General features: G+C 37.6%; 1 protein-coding gene across 1 annotated transcript in view; it reads right to left on the reverse strand.

Moving 5' to 3' along the window:
• DPYD (dihydropyrimidine dehydrogenase) overlaps window positions 1–21,366 on the reverse strand; it is a 768,359-nt gene that overhangs the window by 268,137 nt on the left and 478,856 nt on the right. The window contains exon 15 of the mRNA XM_044748877.2: window positions 5,246–5,314. Within this exon, the coding sequence (XP_044604812.2) occupies window positions 5,246–5,314 (69 nt within the window). The remainder of the gene's footprint in view (window positions 1–5,245; window positions 5,315–21,366) is intronic.

The following is a 21,366-nucleotide window of genomic DNA, read 5'->3' on the forward strand; positions in this document are numbered from 1 at the left end:
AGCAAGGTAGGTGACTAGGAAGATCTGAGAAAGAGCCACAAGAGCCCATTGTGGGGTATAGAGTCCAAGAGCAGTGAGAAGGATGTCCACGTGGAGGGTGGTTTGATGTAGCGTATCAGAGCCCAAATGGGAAGGGAAGGCTTCCATGGGTGTTGTGGGGGGGCAAAGGGCATCAGAGCCCAAGCAGGGTGAGGAGGGTATTCCTTTGGGGGGTATGAAAGGTACATTTCTTGGATTCTCTCTTCATTTCTTCTGCTAAAAGAAGACACGAGGTCCAATGTTGACTTTCTACACAGCAACACTGTCATCTAGTCTCAAGTATCCAAAACTGGAGACACAAGTTCTCCAGGATCTTAAACTACTTTGAAATGAACCTGAAACAGGTAAACACTGAACTGGCTTGGGCCTCACTGGACTAAGTCAGTGACTACCTCTTGTCTCCAATGAGGTGTCCATCTTTCCTGATTCTATTCTGTCCTGCTTACCATCCCTGTTTAGGGACTTATATCCAACTGGCCCTACATATTTTTGTAATGTGCCTCTCTCTGCTTTTTACCTCAGCTATTTGAGATCTCCTAACTCTAACATTTATTTAATTTTATGACATACTTCTAGGCCAGATTCAGGTAAAAAATGATGAGAATCTGGCTTCTAAGTAATTTATTTTGACTCTCTGATAGGAATAGTGTGGCCCCCTGGTTTTGATACCTATGCGTCTCCACTGGACCTTTCTCGTATCATCCTACCAGTTATGGTCAGACCTTTAGCAATCTCTCAGCAGGTCTCTGACTTAAAAGCCCTAGGTTTGGATCTTAATCACCTCAAGGTCATTGGGGCCACATAAAGTGCCACTCATCCCATTTATTCTGTAATGTCTCCTTTTTGTTTGTCATATGCCAACACATCAGCTCTGTACTTCTAATTTACTTCATTCAACAAATATTGAGGAATACCCACTAGCAGTCAAAGCCCTGTAGATGGCATTCGGGACTAAGGAGTAAACCAGACAGGTATCTCTGTCCCCATGGACCTTGCTTTGCAACAGGCAGGACAGAGGTTAAAGAGCTAATGATACCATTGTTAATCATCACTCTATTAAATGTTTCAGAGGGAAAGCACAGGCAGAGACCCAGATTTGGGGGTTCCTGAAGCTCAAACAATTTGGGGAAACTTCTTTAAGAAAAAAATAATTAAAAATCATGAACAAAAGGGGCCGGCCCAGTGGCATACTGGTTAAGTTCATGCACTTCGCTTTAGTGGCCCCAGGTTCACAGGTTTGGATCCTGGATGTGGACCTACATACCACTCATCAAGCCATGCCATGGTGGCAACTCACATATAAAATAGAGGAAGATTGGCACAGATGTTGGCGCAGTGACAATCTTCCTCACCAAAAAAAAGATAAAAAACATACAAACACAAAATTAGGTATAGGGGCTTGGAGGTAGCTTGTGCAAGTAAGGGACTTGAAGCTTAAGCTTCATTGGCTTTATGTTAAACTGGCTTCTGAGGACAGGGTCTTAGAGAGAGAGTAGGATGGGGACCTACCTAGTCAGGGGTCTCATGGTTAAGGAAGAGAGAACATTCTAGGCCAAAGGAGCAGCAAAGGCTCTGAGTTGGGAATGTGTTGGAGGAGTAAAAGGTGGCCAGTGGGGCTGGGATGTAGAAAACAAACCCAAGTGACACTGGGGAGATGGGTAGGGGCCAGACCATGTAGAACTTACAGGTCAAGTTAAGGGTTTTGCATCTTGAGAAAGATAGTGAGAAGATTTTGGGTTGATCAAGGGCAAGAAGATTAGTGGAGCTGTCCTAGATAAACTTGGATTACAGTGGTAGCCACGCATATTGAGCCACACTCAATTTATATGCTTCCTCAAATCTGATGACCTTCCTTGCCACCCAAACTTCTGCCACGAGCTCAGAAGGGAGACTCAGTCCTTGCTGTTATCCTCACATCGCCTATCCTCACATCTGGCTCCCTCAGGATGAGGGCTTTGTCACAGCCTCTACTGTACCTTTCCAAGTGGGAGCTCAAACAGTGCCAGGGCCCAGGCCTGACCAAGCAGCTCTGGCCTTTCCCTCCACTTCTGGATTTAGGTGAAGCATCTTACAACATGGTGGGATTTGCTTTCCCCAGCAACTGTCTAAAGGGGGCACAACACACAACTCCAAAGTGCAGAAGAAAGTAAAGCCCTGTGGTGTGAAATTTGACGAATGAGAGACAGGAGATGGGAAGGATCCAGCAGGTACAGTCGTCTCCCTCCTCTCCTCTAAACTGTCGTCAGGCAGGATGATTCCATATAGCACTGTCTGTCCACACGACTGAGCAGCGGCTCCTTTTCCTCGTGAAGGTGGAGCCAGCTCTGTAACACACCATATTGTATCTGCTTTCCCTTCTTCCCCATGTCATTTTTCTTTTCTTCACTCTTACTGCTCTGGGATTGTATCCCTCAATAAAGCATCACCATGTTCACTTTGACTCAGGCTCTGTTTTCCATGCTAATACTCATCAAGAAACAGATTCAAGATCTATTAAAATGAGTTCAAGGCCCATTAAGATCTAATATTGTGAGCCTTCAGTATGGTTCAATTTAGGATATATCTGATTACATATTTAAACTGTGAACATATCTACATAGCTGAGGCTACATCTATTCACCTTTGTTTTGGCTGGCCAGGGATGCTGCACATAGTAGGTGCTTCACCGACCTTTCTTTGCATGGAATTGGAATAGGTTATTAATGTCCCAGAAAAGTAGGAGGGCCTATGATAAGATACCCAGACCAAGAAAATTGAACAGAGCCTAACAATGCTACCGATTTGACACCAAGTTGTGAAAACTCTTCCAGAGACTGCTTCATTTTTATGGTGCTCAAAAAAATGACAAATTCAAACCAGTCTGAGGAATGCATAAAAGAAGACATTAAAAGCATGTGCATTCTCAGGATAAAGTGAAAAGGAAGGTTTGGTTCAGTACGGTTCTATTGGCAGGAAAAAACAAAGCTTTCTCAAGAATATGCAGATGACCAAGAAGAAATACTGGATATACATTAACTTTTAAAAACAGCATTTAGTTGACTTTACCATATCTTAAGAATATACCTAGCTTCTATTTTTTTATTCACTCACATGGTCTTACTCAAAATAGCAAAACAAAATGGTAGCTTCTGGTGAAACAAACAACTAACAATGATCCCTCCTTGAACAGATTTTCATTGCGACACAGTTTCTCAGTCTTTGTATTTTCATGTTCTTGTACGAGTGGATCTGTTCTGCTGTTACACGTGTCATTTCCGTTTTTAGATATAATAGTAAAGAGCTGATAGCAGGTTTCCTCAATTCCCTATTGCGTAATTCAAGAAATAATTACTACAAGGAGAGGAACTTCATGAATTTAAAGTATATTCATCATCACATCAAGTCATTTGCTCAACTCAAAGCCGGTGGTGTGCTAGAACTGCTGGTGTGCTCTCTCTGATTTCTTACAGACCATGATCATCACCCCCAAAGAAATGCACACTGTAAGTGGCATAATCTTTGGCTTGAGTACTTTTTTGTTTTTGTTGGTTTGTTTTCATGTGGGCTCTTCCATTGTAAGAAAATCTGTTTCAATCTGTTCTGGAGCAATTGTTCACAAAAACGAAACCAAATACTGATTCTACAAAGTGTTATTGGGTGCCTACCATATGAGCTGTGATGGAATCATGCTGCCTAATGCTGCCCTCCAGGGGGATGTGAAGGCCTGTGGATAGTTCCTTCATGTGATATCCAAGGACTGGCTCATATTTTAAGATTATAGGGAAGATTTTTTTTTAATTGACACCACCTACACATTGACCTTCTTGATATGTAGATTGCTTTTCTGTGGAGAGATTTCATAGAGGATTTTGACTGAAAGGAAGGAATTATCTTTTTCTTTTTTAAAATTTCTTTTCCTTTATTTTCTTCCTTCCTTCCTTCCTTTTTCCTCCCTCCCTCTCTCCCTCCCTCCTTCCTTCCTTCCCTTCTTTCTTTCTTTCTTGCTATGAGAACTCGGAAAATCAGACTAAATAAAACTGCAATTAAAGAAATAAATACAGAATGTGAGAAATGTAACAAACATAAGTTGGTTAGTATGTCACTAATAAAAAGGCTTTTGACTTTTCAAAAGTAAAATCCGCTTATTTAAAAATTAATGTTCATTATTGAAAAAAATAGTTTTTGAAAGTATTTTATTCTATAGGAAGGCAGAGAAGCAACCAGCATAAAGCCATTCATCACAGTCAGCTTAAAATTGGCAAAGCTCATGCCAACCATGGCTTCTGTGTAAGATTTCACGGTCAATTAGGTAAATACACGTACAAAATGGACCCAGTACTGAAGATCACAAAGCCAATTACTGATCATGTTTAATTTCACCCCCCTAAGTCCCAGAAGTAACTTTTCCCCTCACAGTTTTAAGATATCCAAATAAAATGCACAGTCAATATTTCTGAACACTATAGAAAGCTTTATGGTATTCTACGTTGTAGAGTCTTTGGTTCATAAGTATTGTTAGATTGAGTCTTCTATATTTCTGAGAGTTTTCAAGAAACCCCAGCTAAGGCTGCCTAGAGTATTTTTCATGACAGCATGATGGACGTAAGCGTACAATTTTAAGTATGTATTTTTCTATTTGAAATACAAATTTAAGGCACATGGTTAGTTGTTTGCATTTGTGCAAGATTCAATTTATATTATAGAAAACCTGCTGACTAGTGTTCCATTCAGGAGCATTCTGTCCTACCATTTTATGCATGTCTGTATTCAAACTAGAATAGTATTAAATGAACCATTTATATTTTAAATATTCAAGAGTTTTATATTCAAAATTTCTTCTCTTACTGTCAAACTAGTTTGCCTAAAGGCAAGGTAAGATCAAGTTAGACTCTCAAAGGTAGAATTAAATTTTATCATGGCATCCATCATAATACACAGTTTGCTTAATATGCAAATAAAGAGTATATGGATGCAGAGAATAAAGGATTTTTTATGTAGTGTGTGAAATCCAAGGGACCACTTTTATGGAATAGATTCCTTTTAAATTTACATTTCCATCATTTTAATGAAAACACAGGGTAAACATATTATAATAGAAATGTTTTAAGTTACCATTTTCCATTCAATTTTACTTCTACTGTGTTATTTTTCATGGCAGCTCTTTATTTAAAACTAATAAAAATGGAAGAGAAGAAATAAAATAAATATATGCTAAAGAAATCATTACCTCGGCCTGTTTGGCGAGTTCCATCCAGTCATTTTTGTTGTAACTGCACATGATGCTGGCAATCACAATCTTTAAAAAAGACAAAGGAAAGAATATCAGTTCAAATAGTTATGCCACTGTACTGAGGATATATTAATAGTACATATATGTTTATAATGGTAAACTACATTGAGAAATTAATTTTTGATCTGTTGAAAGACAAATTAGAAAATAGTAGTATTATGGTGAAGCAAAGGATAAGATTTGGGACTTCAGACTTATGTTAGCAACTTTCTCATTTACCATCTTTGAATACCTGCAAAAGTTACTTAACTTCTCTGATCCTCAGCATTCTCAATTTTAGTATGGAGATGATAATACTGACTTTGCCAAACTCAGAAAGTAATAGTGGGAATTACATAAATTTGTGTATGTGAAAGGGTTGTCTAAATTATACGATGACATGGAAATGTTTATTAATATAATTACTGGTATAGCTAAAAGGTTTCAAGGTATGGGAAAGAAATATATTGGTGTTTTCTTCAATCATATCTTATTATAGTATAGATAATAATATCTTAAATATTCATAGTTCATCGTGGTTTTAAATTTTGTTAAATGTGATTGTTCAACTATAGTCTTACTCCCTATAATGGAGGGTACATAGAGTGGTAGTTCCTAGTACCTGCTCTGAAGCCAGAATGTCCAGGTGAGAACTCTGGCTCTACCACTTACTGTGTGGCAAGACATTTAGTTACCTCACTAGTTAAATATGGATAATAGTACTACCTACTTAGAAAAGTAATATAGAAATTGCTAAGACTTAAATAGCTCTTATGATGTGCTAGGTACTGTTTTAATGGTTTTTCACTTACTTAATCAGTCCCAACATTCTTCTTTCCATTTTATAGATGAAGACACTGAGGCACTGAAATGTAAAGGTCACACAGCTAACAAGGAGCAGAGCCAGGACTCAGACCTAGGCGGTTTGACTGGGAGTCTGTGCTTCTAACCACTAGATTTTGCTTGCCCCAAGTAAGTGTTCAATACACGTCAGTAATTATTTTTTTATTATTACCACTTAAAGACTATGAGATTGAGACACAAAGAATCTGCCAAGCCTAAAGTCACAGAGACTAGAGGTAGAGTCCAGTAAAGGCCACTGCAGTCTCAACCTATACAGCTTTTTAACATATGTCTAGACAAAAACCAAAGATATGATGTAAAAGTCAGATGGGTGCTTTAACACTAAGAGAAGGACAGAAAATAAGTTGTGATCATATTGGAGAGAATTCTGAAAACCAAGGAGACAAGTCTGTCCTTAATGTTGAGTTAATTTTTTCTCTCATGATAGACTATAATCTCCATGGGAGCTGGGACTGCTTTGCGTCATTCACCATTTTATCTGCAATAACCAGCACAGTGTTTGGCACATAGTAAGACTGAGTGAATAAATGAATGAGGTCACCAAAGGTTTAGGAGTAGGGAGTTGCTTTATTAGCTTATCCTTTTAAGAAGATTAAGCAGAAATGAATATCATGAACTAGAGAAGAAAAAAAATAAACAGTTGGTAAAAATTGGTGGCCAATAATTACCCTATGAGTTGGAGTGAAGAGTGATCAGGGTTGATGCAGCTGTTGGTCTTAGTGACGGAAACAAAGGGTCAGAAGTTAAATTACATTGGACTGGTGAACTAGAAAGAGTAATTCAGAAAGAAGAATCAAAAGATCTGAGAGTCTGAATCTGAGTGACAGAGAAAAATCGCAGAACATTAGTCAGATAAAGGTAGAAGGACATCAGAAATAAGGAAGTAAGAGAAATAGATTCAGATAGATTCCTCTTTAGAGAAAGGAACTAAGAGAAGAAAGAAATGGTAGATAATGAATCGAGGAGGAAAATTTAAGAATGCCTAATTATTTTTGGTTGAGTTCAGGATTCAATCTTTGTGTCCAGGGGGGATGCAGCTTTTAAGAATTTGGGAGAAAAATTTAAGAATGTTTCACGGCCTCTTTTCTAGGGGCTAAAAGAAAGTGAAAAGTCAAATTCCAAGCTTGCCCATTTGCAAGCAGAAAAGAGTCACCGGCCTAATTATGCATCTTCAGTAAGATGTGCTCTTTCTGCTCTTTCCATGTGATCTAAGATGTCAGGGATACTCTGCCCCACTCCCCAGTTAACAAATGGACTGGGGCGGGGGGAGTACCACAGGGGACACCGGATCTGGGACTAGACCTAATACCTCCTGGTCAGCAGCCCTGCATGAAATAAACAGAGCCCTATTTGAAAGGAAAATCAACTAAGATGAAGCCCGTGGGCAAGTCATAGATTCCTATTGTCCTTAATGGCCTCACGGTCAAGTAAAAAAACAAAAGCAAACAAATATAAAAAACAAACAAAAACCAACAGTTAATCTAAGGATTTAGGGAGTGGGTAGAGCCCCCAGGCTTGTTGCTAAAACTTCAAGGACAGGGTCAGATCCAAAGGTCCAGACTGAAAATAAGATGTTAGCTTTAGATACTAGTTCTCCTGCGGTGAAAGTGACAAGAAATAGACTGAGGTTTTTAGGGAGTTTTATTACTTAAAACAAGATGAGACAAAAACAAAAACAAAACAAACAAAAGCCACCTCCAAGCGTGACAAAGCAACCCCCAACTTCACCTTCCCATGCAAATCTGAAGTGGCTGCAAAATCAGCACAGCACGCCCCTCTCGAATGTCTCTCTCAGGGTGCCACGGAGGACAACAGGGAAGACCCTTCTAGGGGGCAAGGTCCAGCTAGCCAGATGGGCTGACCAAAGAAATCCACTTCCAGGAAAGTAAGACTTTCCAGCACTGACAGCAGGATATGATATATGTCCTCGACTAGTGACTAACACGGTTCCTCTTTCCTAAATGGCAATTTTAATTTTGATAAAGCTATTTTTGCTTCAAATATATATTGATTGTGCCGCGGTTGGTTAAAATCATCATTTGCCCTATAGATCCTGAGGATCATGAGGAACTACCGGGCTTGATGGAGAGAAATAAATATCATCCAGAGAACTGTCCTGAATGCTTGGGGATGCAGTGACTGAGTAGGATTTGGGGGAGGCTCTCCCTAGGGAGGGGTGACCACAGGTGGGACAGAGACATTACGTTAAGCAGAGGCGGGTCTTATCTTTGTGCTCTGGGTAACTAAGCACAAGTCTCTTCTCCTTTCCCCATCTTTGGGAAACAGACTTTATTTTCTTGCCCAAAAAGCTGAGAAAGTATCCCAGACAGGGCTAATGATAGTGATCGGTTCCCATCAAAGTCCTTTACAGGAGCTGGGAAGGTAAAGCTTCATTTCTCATTGGTTCTTAAACTGGAATGGAATGTGTTCAGAGCAGTCGTGACCACTGACTGACTCCTCACTTAACCAAACGCTCCCAGTGCAGCCCAAAGCTAGCTGCACTGAGAAAAAATAAAGCTGACAGAGGAAAGCAGAGATGAAAGAATGGGAGAGATCTATGTTACAGCCACCTTTAAGCCAGGTGTACCACTAACATGCCTGTATATATGAACTAACAAATACTACTTTTTTGCTTAAGAAAATTCAAGCTATATTCTATTTTCTATCACATAGAGTTTTGACAGTTACTACATGCGAAAGTAAAATTGTCATCCTTTTTTTTTTTTTGAGGAAGATCAGCCTTGAGCTAGCATCTGCTGCCAATCCTCCTCTTTTTGCTAAGGAAGACTGGCCCGGAGCTAACATCCGTGCCCATCTTCCTCTACTTTATATGTGGGACGCCTGCCACAGCATGGCTTGCCAAGCAGTGCCATGTCCACATCCGGGATCTGAACCAGTGGACCTCGGGCCGCCGAAGTGAAATGTGCTAACCCAACCGCTGCACCACGGGCTGGCCCTAAATTTCTCATTTTTGAAACAACTTCCTAAGCACCTCTTTTAACAGTCAAATTTAAGGGAGAAAAATAACTTTATACGTTATTTAAAAACTGCTAAGTGTTCTAAACAATTTAAACATCTTTATCCAAAACCAAGGGATGGTTTGTGAAAATACATGGTGGCATTCTATTTCAGAGGAATAAAAATGACCCCAAAATAATTTTTTTCTCTATTAGAAGAGATTAAGATTTTTCAAAGAGTCAGACTAAAAGAAATTAATGGTAAAAGGACACTGGGCATAATTTAATCTTTCTTTGATGATTAGAAAGCCTGTCAGTGTTTTGCTGTGCTTGGTTTCTAATCAAGCAAGAGAGGACAGGTTATTTTTTTTTCTATGAAGAAACAGAATTGATGGATATTTTATATTGTGAAACATCACGCAATGTGACTAGAAATGAATACCCAGCGAAACATATTTTTAAATCAGAGTAACTTTTCCTTATATTCCCTTAATTTATGCCAGTTCTAGTGCTTCATTTTTTATGGCTCATATTTTAAAACATTATTGGATGAGTTTATATGTAAAAGCCAAATGCTATGTAGCATTTGAATTATATTTTACATTTTACGATACACAGTCTGGTGAGAGATTCGAACAATGTCAGTTAATTAATTAATAAGCAAACTGAGCACCTACTGTGGTTGGCACCAAATAATATACAAAAGGAGTTTAAGTAAAAGAGAAGTCCTTTGTGGATGGAGTTTCATGATAGGGCAAGAAAAGTATAAGAGAAAACAAGAGAAGCATGCAGTAGCCATATCTCTGGGAGCTGAGCCCTGTGGGAGTTTGGGTTTTATTGTAGGCATAATGGGAGGCCACTGAAAGGTTTAAAGGACGGTGATAAGATGATCTGACCTACATTTTCAAAAGATGCTTCTGACTACTTTATAGGGAATAGAATGAGGGGGTTTTTGCGTCAAAGCAGATTCCAGTTAGGTTGAAATAATGTGATTTGCATAGTACCCATGGAGACCCAGAGAAGTGGATAGTTCTGAGCTAGAACCAACCAAGCTAGTCAATGGTTAGATTCAGGAGGTGAGAGAAATTAAGGATGATCCCTAAATTATTGGCTTGAACTACTGAGTAGAATGTAGACACTTTACTGAGATGAAACAGAACCTAATGAAGTAAGTAGTGGGGGAACACTAAGAGGTTCAATTTTAATATATATCAAATGTCATAAGCATTCCATTAGTGAAGACACCAATTGTGCCACTGGAAACGAGTCTAGAATTTACTAGAGGTTAGGGATAAAGGTGTACATTTTAGAGACTTCAACATATATTGGTATTTAAAGCCATCTGGCTAGGTGACTTCACAAACGGAAGAGAATAAAATAGAGAAAAAGAAAGGGCTAGGGACTGACCTAGAGACACTTGAGAATGTGGTGTCACAAATGCCAAGAGAGGGAAGTGTTCCAAAAAGTAAGGAGCAATCAACTGTGATGAATGCTTCTTAGAATTTGTGTAAGAGAACAGAGAAGTGTCCAAAAGATGTGGCAAGACAGAAACCATTGGTGCAGATTAGTAATCTTTACAAGGAGGGTTTCAGTGAAGCAGCGGGGACAAAAGTCAGCTGGAATAGACTGAGTGAACAGAATATGAAGAAGTGGAGAGAAGTGATACACAAAGCTGTCTAAAGGTTTTGGAGAGCTAGCTAAAAGAGAAATGAGGCAGCAGATGAAGGGTTGTGGGAGGTCTAGGGAGAGATTTTTTTAATGGACATATTTGAATATGTCCATTATGCTTATGCTGGTGGAAATGATCTGGAAAAGAAGAAGACACTGTCGAGAAAGCAAGAGGTGATGATGAATCGAACACATAAATAGAGGAGGTTGATTCTGAGAGGAGCAGAGGCATTGTTTCCAGTTTAATGGGGTGGAAGTGAGGAGTACAGAGAGGAAAAATAAGTATAGATACTGTTGAGTTTATAGATTTGGTGTGGAAAAGGTGAAATTATCCTTCCTGGTGTTGAAATTTTCTTGACCAAGTGAGGTCTCCCGTTGACAGTAAAGAGAACTAGGGACAGAAGTTTAGAAGTATGAGGGAGAGATGGCACTATTGAAAGAGTCACCTAAGAGCATGGGAAAGAAATTTACCAGGTTATTATGGTAAGCTTACTAGGCTACAAAGGCAGATGTATTTAATCAGGATTGATAATGTTTTGGAAATTAAGATTAATTAAAAGAAAAAGGACAGTAAGATTTTAAAAACTGGAACACAGATTAGAGTACCCTTTATATGGCTGACCATAAAATGTAGATTTTATCTATTGTTTTGGAGTTGAAACTCATCAAGACTTTTTTTGGTGCTTCAGTCATTAAAATTTGATGTGTTCCATGAAAGGGCATTCTTATACCTAATTCTGCTTTATAGAGAACACTTTCAATTACAGTTTTACACAGTTTTGACTTTCATTTTGACTAATGAATATAACTTAAAATGTATACTTTTTGTCTAAGCATCTAATTCCTATGAAACAATAATGTTCTAAAGCACATAAAATGCCAACCATAATAATTAATGAATCAAATTTTGCATGTGGCTTCTCCCTGTAAAATACCTCAAAGGTTAAAAACAATAGGACACTAACTCTGCAAAAAAGAGTGTTAAATGACTTCCTTGTCATCCTTCCAAACTTAAAGAATCACAATTCATGGACAAATTTTTTTTTATAATTAAATTTCCTTACGGAATAAAAAAAATGATTTCATTAAGTATTTTTTTCAGACTGAATTACAATAAGGTTTGCACATCAGAAATTAAGTTGAAGAACTTAACACAAAACTTCCAGTTGGTTACAAGTAGGTTGTCTTGTCAAATTCCCATTTACTTAAAATCTATGCTTAAAAATACATGTCGGCAACACTGTTTTGGTATTCTGTAACCATACTGTGAACTACATTGGAAATTCAGTCAACAATTCAGCTTCAAGACAACCTAAATTTTTTAGTAGGAAAAACTGCAAAGTGACAGAGGTGAACAACTGTAAATTACAAGTAGCTGAGTTAGGTTCTGTCAAACAATTTAATAAAACCATTCCTTACACTACTGGGATTACAGCGAGGGGGAAAAATAGCAGGAGACATGTGATTTTCAAAGACATTTAAACTAAGACAATACGCTTATTAAATATTAATTAACTGTACAACATTCAAATTCTAAATGTACCTTATACCTTCATACAAATATAGTGAAAGGGAGATGGGTACAATTTTCCTGAAATGTACACATCGAGAGTAAGACATTAAAAGCAAAACTCATAATCTCTTCATATTTTATATGGTCATTGTTATTTAATGGCTGCAAACGAGTATAGTATTCTTAAAGCTATCTTTTTACATTATTTAAAAATTCATCATTTTCTTTGTTTATTTTGGGGCCAAGAAATGTCTTGTTTATACAACTATTCCTAACCTAGAAAAGTCATATCTAAAGTTAAACAACATGCACATAGTTTCCATGGAAAATCAGAGATGTTTTCCACTAGAACAGGAAAAAAACAACCACTGTAGACTACTCAGGAACTAGAGTAACTGCTGCTTTTTTCCTTCCCTTTTTGATCACTCCTTAATATATATTTTTTCTCTTTTCTGTCCCCACTGTGCCTAGGAACTGATCTCCCAAGGTCATCAGTAACCTTGGCAAATATATGAATACTTTTCAGCCCAAATCTTTACCAGAACTCTCTTCAGCCCTTGGACTGTTAACTACCTCCAGCTTCTTGATACACCTGTCACATGAGCTTTGGAGACACCACTTTTCCGTATTTTTCCTATTTTTCTTGTTCGTTCTCAGGCTCTTCTATCTCTGGCCACTTTTTACATGTTGCTGTCCCTAGGGTCTACTCACAGTCCTCTTTTGTGTTCCATCATACACATTCCTTAGACATCATATTCACGATTTTAAAGGATACTTACATGCAGAAAATTCATCAAGTGTACATCTCCAACCTATATCTTTCTCCTAAGTGCAAAAACTGCATATCGAACCACCTTCTGACACTTAAATTCAATTTGCCCAAAACCAAATTGAAATCTCTCCCACTGAATTTGCTTATTTCTCCACATTAAATATGCTTATACTCCAACCTTTTATCCCAAGTTAGAAAACTAGGAGATTTCCTCTCTCCCTTTCTCTCTCATTGCCCACAGCCAGTTTATCCACCAAGTACTCTCTAGTCCACTGGTTCTCAAAGTTGGCTGAGCACTGAAATCACCTGGAGAGTAAAAATAATAACCCCAAGGATTCTGAGTTAATTGGTATGTAGTTAGGCCCAGGCAGCAGGGTTTTTCAAGCATCTCCAAGTAATTCTAAGGTGCAGGAAAGTTTGAGAAGTACTGCTCTAGTTGACTTCCCAAATATCTCGTCTAAGTGTGCCTGACTCTTCATCATGACTGTCTTAGTTAAGATGCTCACCATTGCTGAAGCAGCTTCTTTATTACTCTCCCTATCTCTGATTTCAACCTATGCATCTGACAGATCCTTCTACAGAGACAAACCTGATCATAACACACTTCTGCTTCAAATCTAACTTCAGGATAAAACCCTACTTTTTAATATGCTATGCAAGACCACAATGCAACTTTTGCTCCAACCACATTGAATTACTGTGCTTCCTGAACGTAACATGCATTCTGCATTCTCTTGACCATATGTCTTTTCTTTTTTCTGAATGAATGAGGAATGGTCCCTGTGCTCTAGGAGCATATGGTATAATAAAGGAGACATATGTAAATTGATACAAAAATAATTATAGTGTACGAACCAGGATGGACTTAAAGCAGAAACAAAAGGGTGGTCATTTTTACCTGTGTCAATCAGGGAAAGCATCACAGAAAAGTGACTCAACTGATTCTGAAATCATCCATGGATATTTATTGGAAATTGAATAGAAATAAAAGGGACAAGAGTCCTTCAGGTGGAGTGAGCAGCAGGAGCAAAGGCATGGGATGCTGTTTAAGGAATCTCAAGTAGTTCAGTTTAGCTTTGGGAGAAATGAATGATTATACTTCATGGGCAATGGAGCTGGAAGCACATTAGGAACCAGGTTTATTCAGGTAAGGGGCTAAAACAATGGGTTCTAATCAGCTGAGCATTTGCATTTGAATTTTAGATCATTCTGTCTAGTAAATTCCTGCTCCTTGTTTGGATATTTCCTTCTCTAGGAAGCCTTTCCTGTTCCTCTCTCATCCTCCGACTGTGTCAGGCACCTCTCTTCTGAGATCCCACAGCATCTTCTGCATTTCTCTGTCATAACATTTATTATATTGTATTAAATTGTTGCTTGTATGCTTTTCAAAAGATGACTGAAGTTTGGGGGAGCAGGCCCATGTTTTCATCTCTATATCTCTAGCCCCTGGTAGTATACCTTGTATATAACTGGGATTCAGTAAATATTTGCCTCAAAGGAATATTAAAATAAATAGCTGATAAAAGGAATTCCAAGTAATGCACATGTTTATGACCAATCGCACTATCTAAATGTAAGTACATTTCTACAGTCTAGACAGAAAATGAGAAGGATATATGGGTAGTACAAGATAAGAGGTTCGAGAACACCATAATTTATAAAGTATACTTTATGTCAAAGAATAAGAATCCATTATATTTGTTTATATATTTACACTTAGGGCATATTTTAGCATACATTATCTCATTTATTCCACATAATAACCTTGAATTTAGAGAACCTTATAATGAGCACAGATAATTTAAGTTATTTTACCCGGGTCAAATTAATCAATGGCAGAGGCAGGAATTAAGCTCAGGTCTTTGGACTCCAAGTTCCTCTCTACTACATCAAGACTATACCATATTGATTTCCTATCCCTTCAATTACATTAGACGTTCTAGTTGATTGTGCAGCCTCAGCCCTCTGTGGTTTATTGTTTGACAAACGTGTTCCCCTCTCTGTATCCATGCCCCTTTGCAATGTAACTCTGCAGCAAACTCACATCAAATGGGGGATTTATTTTCCCATCCTTGAATCTGGGCTGACTTTGTGACTTGTTTTAATCAATAGAACATGGTAGAAGTGATGTACCAGTGTCAAACCAAGGCTTGAAGAAGCCTTGTCTTCTTCTGCTTTCTCTCTTGAAATCCTGCCTAGCCATGTGATCAAGTTGGTAAAGACAACTAAAGGATCAGAGACCTCATGGAACAGAGATGAGCTATCTAAGTGAGGCCAACCAAGACCCTCCAGCCTCTAGCCCTCCTGGAAGTGGACCACAGATAGAGTGAGACCAGCTGAGACCAGAAGAACCACACAGCTTAACCAAGCCCAAATTGGTACCATGTAAAATTGTGAACTAAGTTAATAGTTGTTTCAATACACTAAGTTTGAGATGTTTTGTTATGTAACTGAAGCTAACTAATATCACTTTTGTTTTTTGTTTGGTGAGGAAGATTGTCCCTGAGCTAACATCTGTGCCAGTATTCCTCTATTTTGTATCTGGGACAGCGCTACAGCATGGTTTGATGAGAGTTGTGTAGGTCCATGGCCCAGGATCTGAACTCATAAACCCTGGGCCACTGAAGCGGAGCACATGAACTACACCACTAGGCTGGCCCCTGATATCACTTTTAGTAAGTACAACCATAACAACAATATGAAGTAGCACGTGCTGTGTACTTGCAAGTGTCAAGCACTGTGTTAAGTGTTTCATATGCATTATCTCTAATCCTTAGAACAACATGACAAAGTAGAAATTATCAGCCCCATTTTACAGATAGGAAAAAAACATTTCAAGAGATTAAATAACTACTCATGGTTGCTCAGCTAGTAAGAGTGGATCCAAATCTTGAACTGTCCAGCTATAATGCTTTTTCTTTGAATCATTTTTCTGTGCTCTTACTTATACATTTACAGAAAATCTTGTGGGTTTATTTTTACACATGGTGAATTTTCTTCAAGGTATGTTAGTTTTTATTACTTTCATTCTCAGAGGCTTATTTCTATGTTCTTGGCCATTGGGTTATTTCACTGTAACTCCATAAACAACCATCTAAGCTAGACAGGCAGATGGAACTGCCTAGGAAATCATAGTGTCAGAGGGAAGATCACGTGAATAAGACCCAGTGAGATGAATGATTCAGTGTTTACTGACCATTTAAACATGTTAAGGGATGAAGATAGGGTAGTGTTGGCCCTTTATAATTTGGCCCCAAGTCACCTTGCTGTCCCTTATCTTGACACGCCCAACTGAACCCTCCATATATACTGCCCACCACATGTGCTTTTAGGCTTCCAGTCTCTTCCCCATGCTGGTCCTTTTCCTCATAGTACCACCCTGCTCCTCTGATGGTATATCTCTTATTCACTCTCCTAGGTCTGACTCAGAGCTAACTTCTATCATGCCACCCTCAATGATCTCAGAGATAGAATCACTGTTTTTACTAGGTATTGGAGTGTGATGCACGTATCTCTACTTCAGTTCCTGTCACACTGCATCACAGATGTGTGTTTATTTACACCACTGTCTTCTCTTACTCCACTTGCTGAGAGAACATGCTAATTTTTATTCACCTCTGTTTTCTTATCATTTGGTTCGGCATTGCATAGCACCTAATGTGCCTTTAATAAATGTCTGTAGAAGGAATGATGGCTTCTTGTTACTTTATGATTAATTTTTAAAAATTTTCTGGTTCATCCCTATAAAGACTGTAGTACTCACTGCAAGCATGGAGAAAAAGTGCATATATAAAATTACCATGACTACTATATATTTACATACCTATAAACCATTTACTGTGTCACAGCATGACTTTGGCACTGACTTTAATCTATGATGTCTAAGGATTTGGGTTGTTGTTCTATCACTGTTGACCCTCCACTGAGGTTGCAGTTAAGTCAACCGAAGTCATGAGATTTGAATTCACTGTACACATAAAAAGGTGTGTTTCCTACATAAAACCTGTGTATGAGATTTGACTTTGATTTTATTTAAAAGGTCATGATATGCTGCCTGTATTGATGTGCTTCATTCAGAGATACAGCCTTTCAAAGGCACACGAAGGGGTTGATATGAAATCTGTTATGAAGTATCTATATTCCAATTTTAAACTTTTCTATTTAGAGGCTGTAACAAATATTGAATGAACTGCCTTTATAAATTAATAAGGCTAATAATTAATATAGTGACATAGGAATTTGAAAAAAAAGAGGTTAAAAAGAAAATAATGAAAACTCTCAAGACAATTACATGGAATGATGCACTACATTAAATAGTTTGGGCACTTCTTCCAATACCAAACATGCAGCACATCGGTGTCGTAAAGATTATTGAAACATCCTCTGTAAAGACTTTAAATTCTCAAATGAAAATTTTATGTAAATACTAAGTGCTATTGTAATTATTTTATGAGATGTAGTTCTTTTGGTCTCATAACTATGATTGCATGTTTAATGCACACTCAATTAGATAATCCTGTTGTGTAAATTAGTGCTATTTTCTCTTAAGCACTAGATGGTAAGCTCCTGGAAGACACAAGCCATGTCTTCCATCTCAGCACACGTCCCTCATGGGCTGGGATTGCCTGTCCCATTTACCAACGTACCTGGCACATATTAGGAACTCACAAAATATTTGTTGAATGAAGAAATAAATAAAAGCATAGTTGAGTTGCAACAAATGCTTATTAAATGCAATGCTTTTAAGAAGTCAAGGACTTCTAAAAACACACAACTTACTCCTTCCGGCTATATCTTATTACCTCACAGAAATTCCAAAGGAAGGCTTAAATTCAATTCACTGTGGAACATGCCTTTCACCCTTGGGAGACCTGCCCTGGCTGCTTCTTCAACCTTACATATTCTTTCCCAGACATCCCTGTACCTCCTTCCATCTCTACTCAAATGTCATTGTCTCAATGACATCTATTTAGGATTGCAAGCCATCCCCTCCCAGCTCTATTTTCTTTCCCATGCACTTTCTATTATATCATTTTCTTATCTGATATATTCAATGTCTTTTTCCCCTCAGTTAGAAAGTAAGCTCCACTAAAATAAGAATTTTTGTTTTGGATACAAAACAGTGCTGGCATGTAGGAGTGCCCCATAACTGTTGAATAAATAATCAAATACTAACATATCACTTAAATGTCTTTCTGCATCAGCTACCTGATTTATAAAATGGGAATAATTTGGCTTACCACAGTTATTTCATACGGCTTATTCTGAGAATTACATGGTATTATATATTTGACATTAAATACTTTTCACTGAAATTAAATGATTATGACTAAGCAAATAATGTCATATTCAGATTTGCCATTTTCTACAATTTAGAGTGCAAACAATGACATTTTGAAACAGCACAATGCTTTTATTTTAAGTATCCACAGATAAGACTTTTAAAAATATGTCATTGGAAAGGGTAGAAAGCATCATCTTTATATGCTCCTTTGATCTTTTGGTAGTGTCACATTGTGGTCATATTATATTTGTACATTAATGTAGTTTAAGAAAAAAGAGGTGGGTCCACAGAATCATATTTTATAGACAGATTCATGTTTTACAGATATTTAAAAATTATTTTCAGATTTCACTAAAATGCTAGGAAATTCACTAATATCTAGGACATCTTTGTATTAAATTATACTTCTTATCTTACATTGCTTTATCAAAATTGAGATGGAAAAACTTTTCCTACTTACTCAGAAGAAATTCTAACAACCTGAGCCCGAGACCTGTGTGCTTCCCTGGTTTGGAGGACCCAAAGAGGGCCACTGCTGCAAACAGAGGCCATGTTAAGGATAGAGTGGCGAGTTGGAACCTGCTGCAATGTTGGGCAAAGAGGGGATGAAGAGTGGGATGGGAGTTAGGAATCATGCTCTTCACCTGAGAGGTCTAAAGGGCATGCATTCTAAACCACAAAGCTGGAAGTTTCTCTTCTAACCCATGCTCTGCAGGAGACATGTAATTTCCACTGCATCTGTCTTTCTCCTATGCACTTCTGTAATTACTCCTCTATCACCCTTCTCCCCATCAGACCACCTTCTTCAGCGCTGTCTTGAGACAGGCATGGAGAAAGAGCTGAGTGAAAACTAGGTGAATAAACTATTGATCTTGTGCCCGCTTCTTGCACAAATGATCCCATCTCCATTTTTTTCTGCTCACCTTCCTCCTCTTCATCGTATCCCATCCCCACCAAGTTTCCCTCACTTCATCCGACTCTTCTCTACAGGGAACTATTCCCATGTTTGGATTCAGATGCTTCTGCCTGTTCCATTTTGAGCTGTTACATCTGCCAACAACGGACACCCTGATAAACCGCAATAGAAACAACACCTCGAACATGCTTCACTTTTCAGGATGATGATTAATGATACTCAACTAATAAAATATTCATTGTATCATTGAATATTGATAAATGATTCCCTTGCTTTAATATGCTGTTGATACATAGGAAACAACCAAAGATGCTTCCCACATTTTGTAAACATCTTAGGGTTTCATCTATATTCTAAATTTCAGTTCAAAACGTTCCTTCTCAGAAGCGTGGAATAGTGATTTACAATAGAAATAATGACAGGACCTTTTTCAAAGTGATTGGAACCTTTCTGGTATAAGCTTTATACAGCATAATGAATGTGTTGGCATTTGGTTCTTATTTGCATACTATAAAAATAAAACAGAGTGTACAACAAAGTCCCTGTTAAATTCACATTACCTGTTAAATGAAGATACTTGAAAAGCAGTGTAACCTAATTAAAATCAAGAAATGATATTCAAGCCATATTTATATACTTCTAAAATAATACATATGTACTAATATTTACAATGCCTGCAAAGGGTATATACCTCATTAAGCACACTGGAAAAAAATCCCCAAATTTCTTTGCTCTAATCATTTCATAAATTTTTCTAATACCAATATTAGCTATTTCAACTACTGGGCTAAAGTCACATTTCATTATAATCAATGCATTAGCTGTTCTAATCCAAAGTAAACTCTGAAGGGCCTTCTCAGAGTTTAAAATCTGATGCTTTCTCACAATAATATATTGAAAGTTTAAAATAAAAAAGCATTTGTGTTCTCTTAAATCTTCCTTTTTCTCACGATTCATACTTTCCGGCTTGTTCATGAATGCACAGATGTTGATATCCATGCTGTTTTCAGGAAACAACAATGAGGTATTTGTTTTGTAATCCTTTCTCTCCCATTTCCCATATATAATTACATGATCTTTGAAGCTTTCAAAACACATCGGAGAAAAGTAGCCTTTCAAAATGAAGTAATTGCATGGCTGGGGTTTGCAGTCCTCTAGATTAAGAATAGATTATACATTTTTCCTACTATATAAGATTGGTCAATTTGAAAGTTTGTTTAAAAAATAAATTTATAAGCATATACTTGCCTTAGGAATTACTGTATAAAGGTATACACAATTAAGAGTTGGGAAAAAGATATAAAACTGCAATTTTGGGTCATCAAATGCTTTCTGTTTTGATAATTACTATATATTTTCGAAGAGCATTATAAAACCTATAGCGCTGATTATTTTAATTACTTAGAATAAGGCAAAAAACAGCCTGTAGGATAATTTGATTTAAAAGACAAATTCTGGTTCAGATCCCTTTGAATTATTTACAGCCACCTCCAATTGTTCTAACATTTAACGAAGGAAAAGAGAAATATCCCTCCCTCCCCCACTAAACAAGTCATCACAGTAGAATACCATAAAAGCTTGTGATGAGGATTTTAGTCTCAGATGCAGCCCATGTCCCCACATGTCTCATAAATTCTTCTAATGCATTTTCACATGCATGATCATGAATGCCTATTCAGTGAAAAGGTTTACCATATGCTGCATTTTTCAACTACCAAGAACAAAGGCAAATGGTCTCTGGCCTTGTATTGGAACAAAAAGTATAAAGGCAAAACAAAAACCTCTTACATTTTTACGAAATAAAGGAATGAATGCATATTGTAAAGACTGAGTGGAAGCTTCTTCTGGCACCATGCTGTTCGTTCTTGAGACAAAAGTGTTCTATGTGGGACAGATAAGAAAAAAAGGAGATACAAGTGTAGCAGAGCTCATGTGTCCCCCAATCCATCTTCTTAGTAAAGACCTGTTTGCTACAGTATAGCATTAAGTGTTTCCTTCAGTATACTTTCAGAGTAATATGGATTTTTGCTATTTCTTTAGGAAGAATTCATAATACAGTAGGTACTTTCCTTTTTTCCTTAAAAATATTTTAACGACTTGGAGTA

This window comes from Equus asinus, chromosome 16, assembly GCF_041296235.1.
Source record: "Equus asinus isolate D_3611 breed Donkey chromosome 16, EquAss-T2T_v2, whole genome shotgun sequence".
NCBI classification, from domain to species: Eukaryota; Metazoa; Chordata; class Mammalia; order Perissodactyla; family Equidae; genus Equus; species Equus asinus.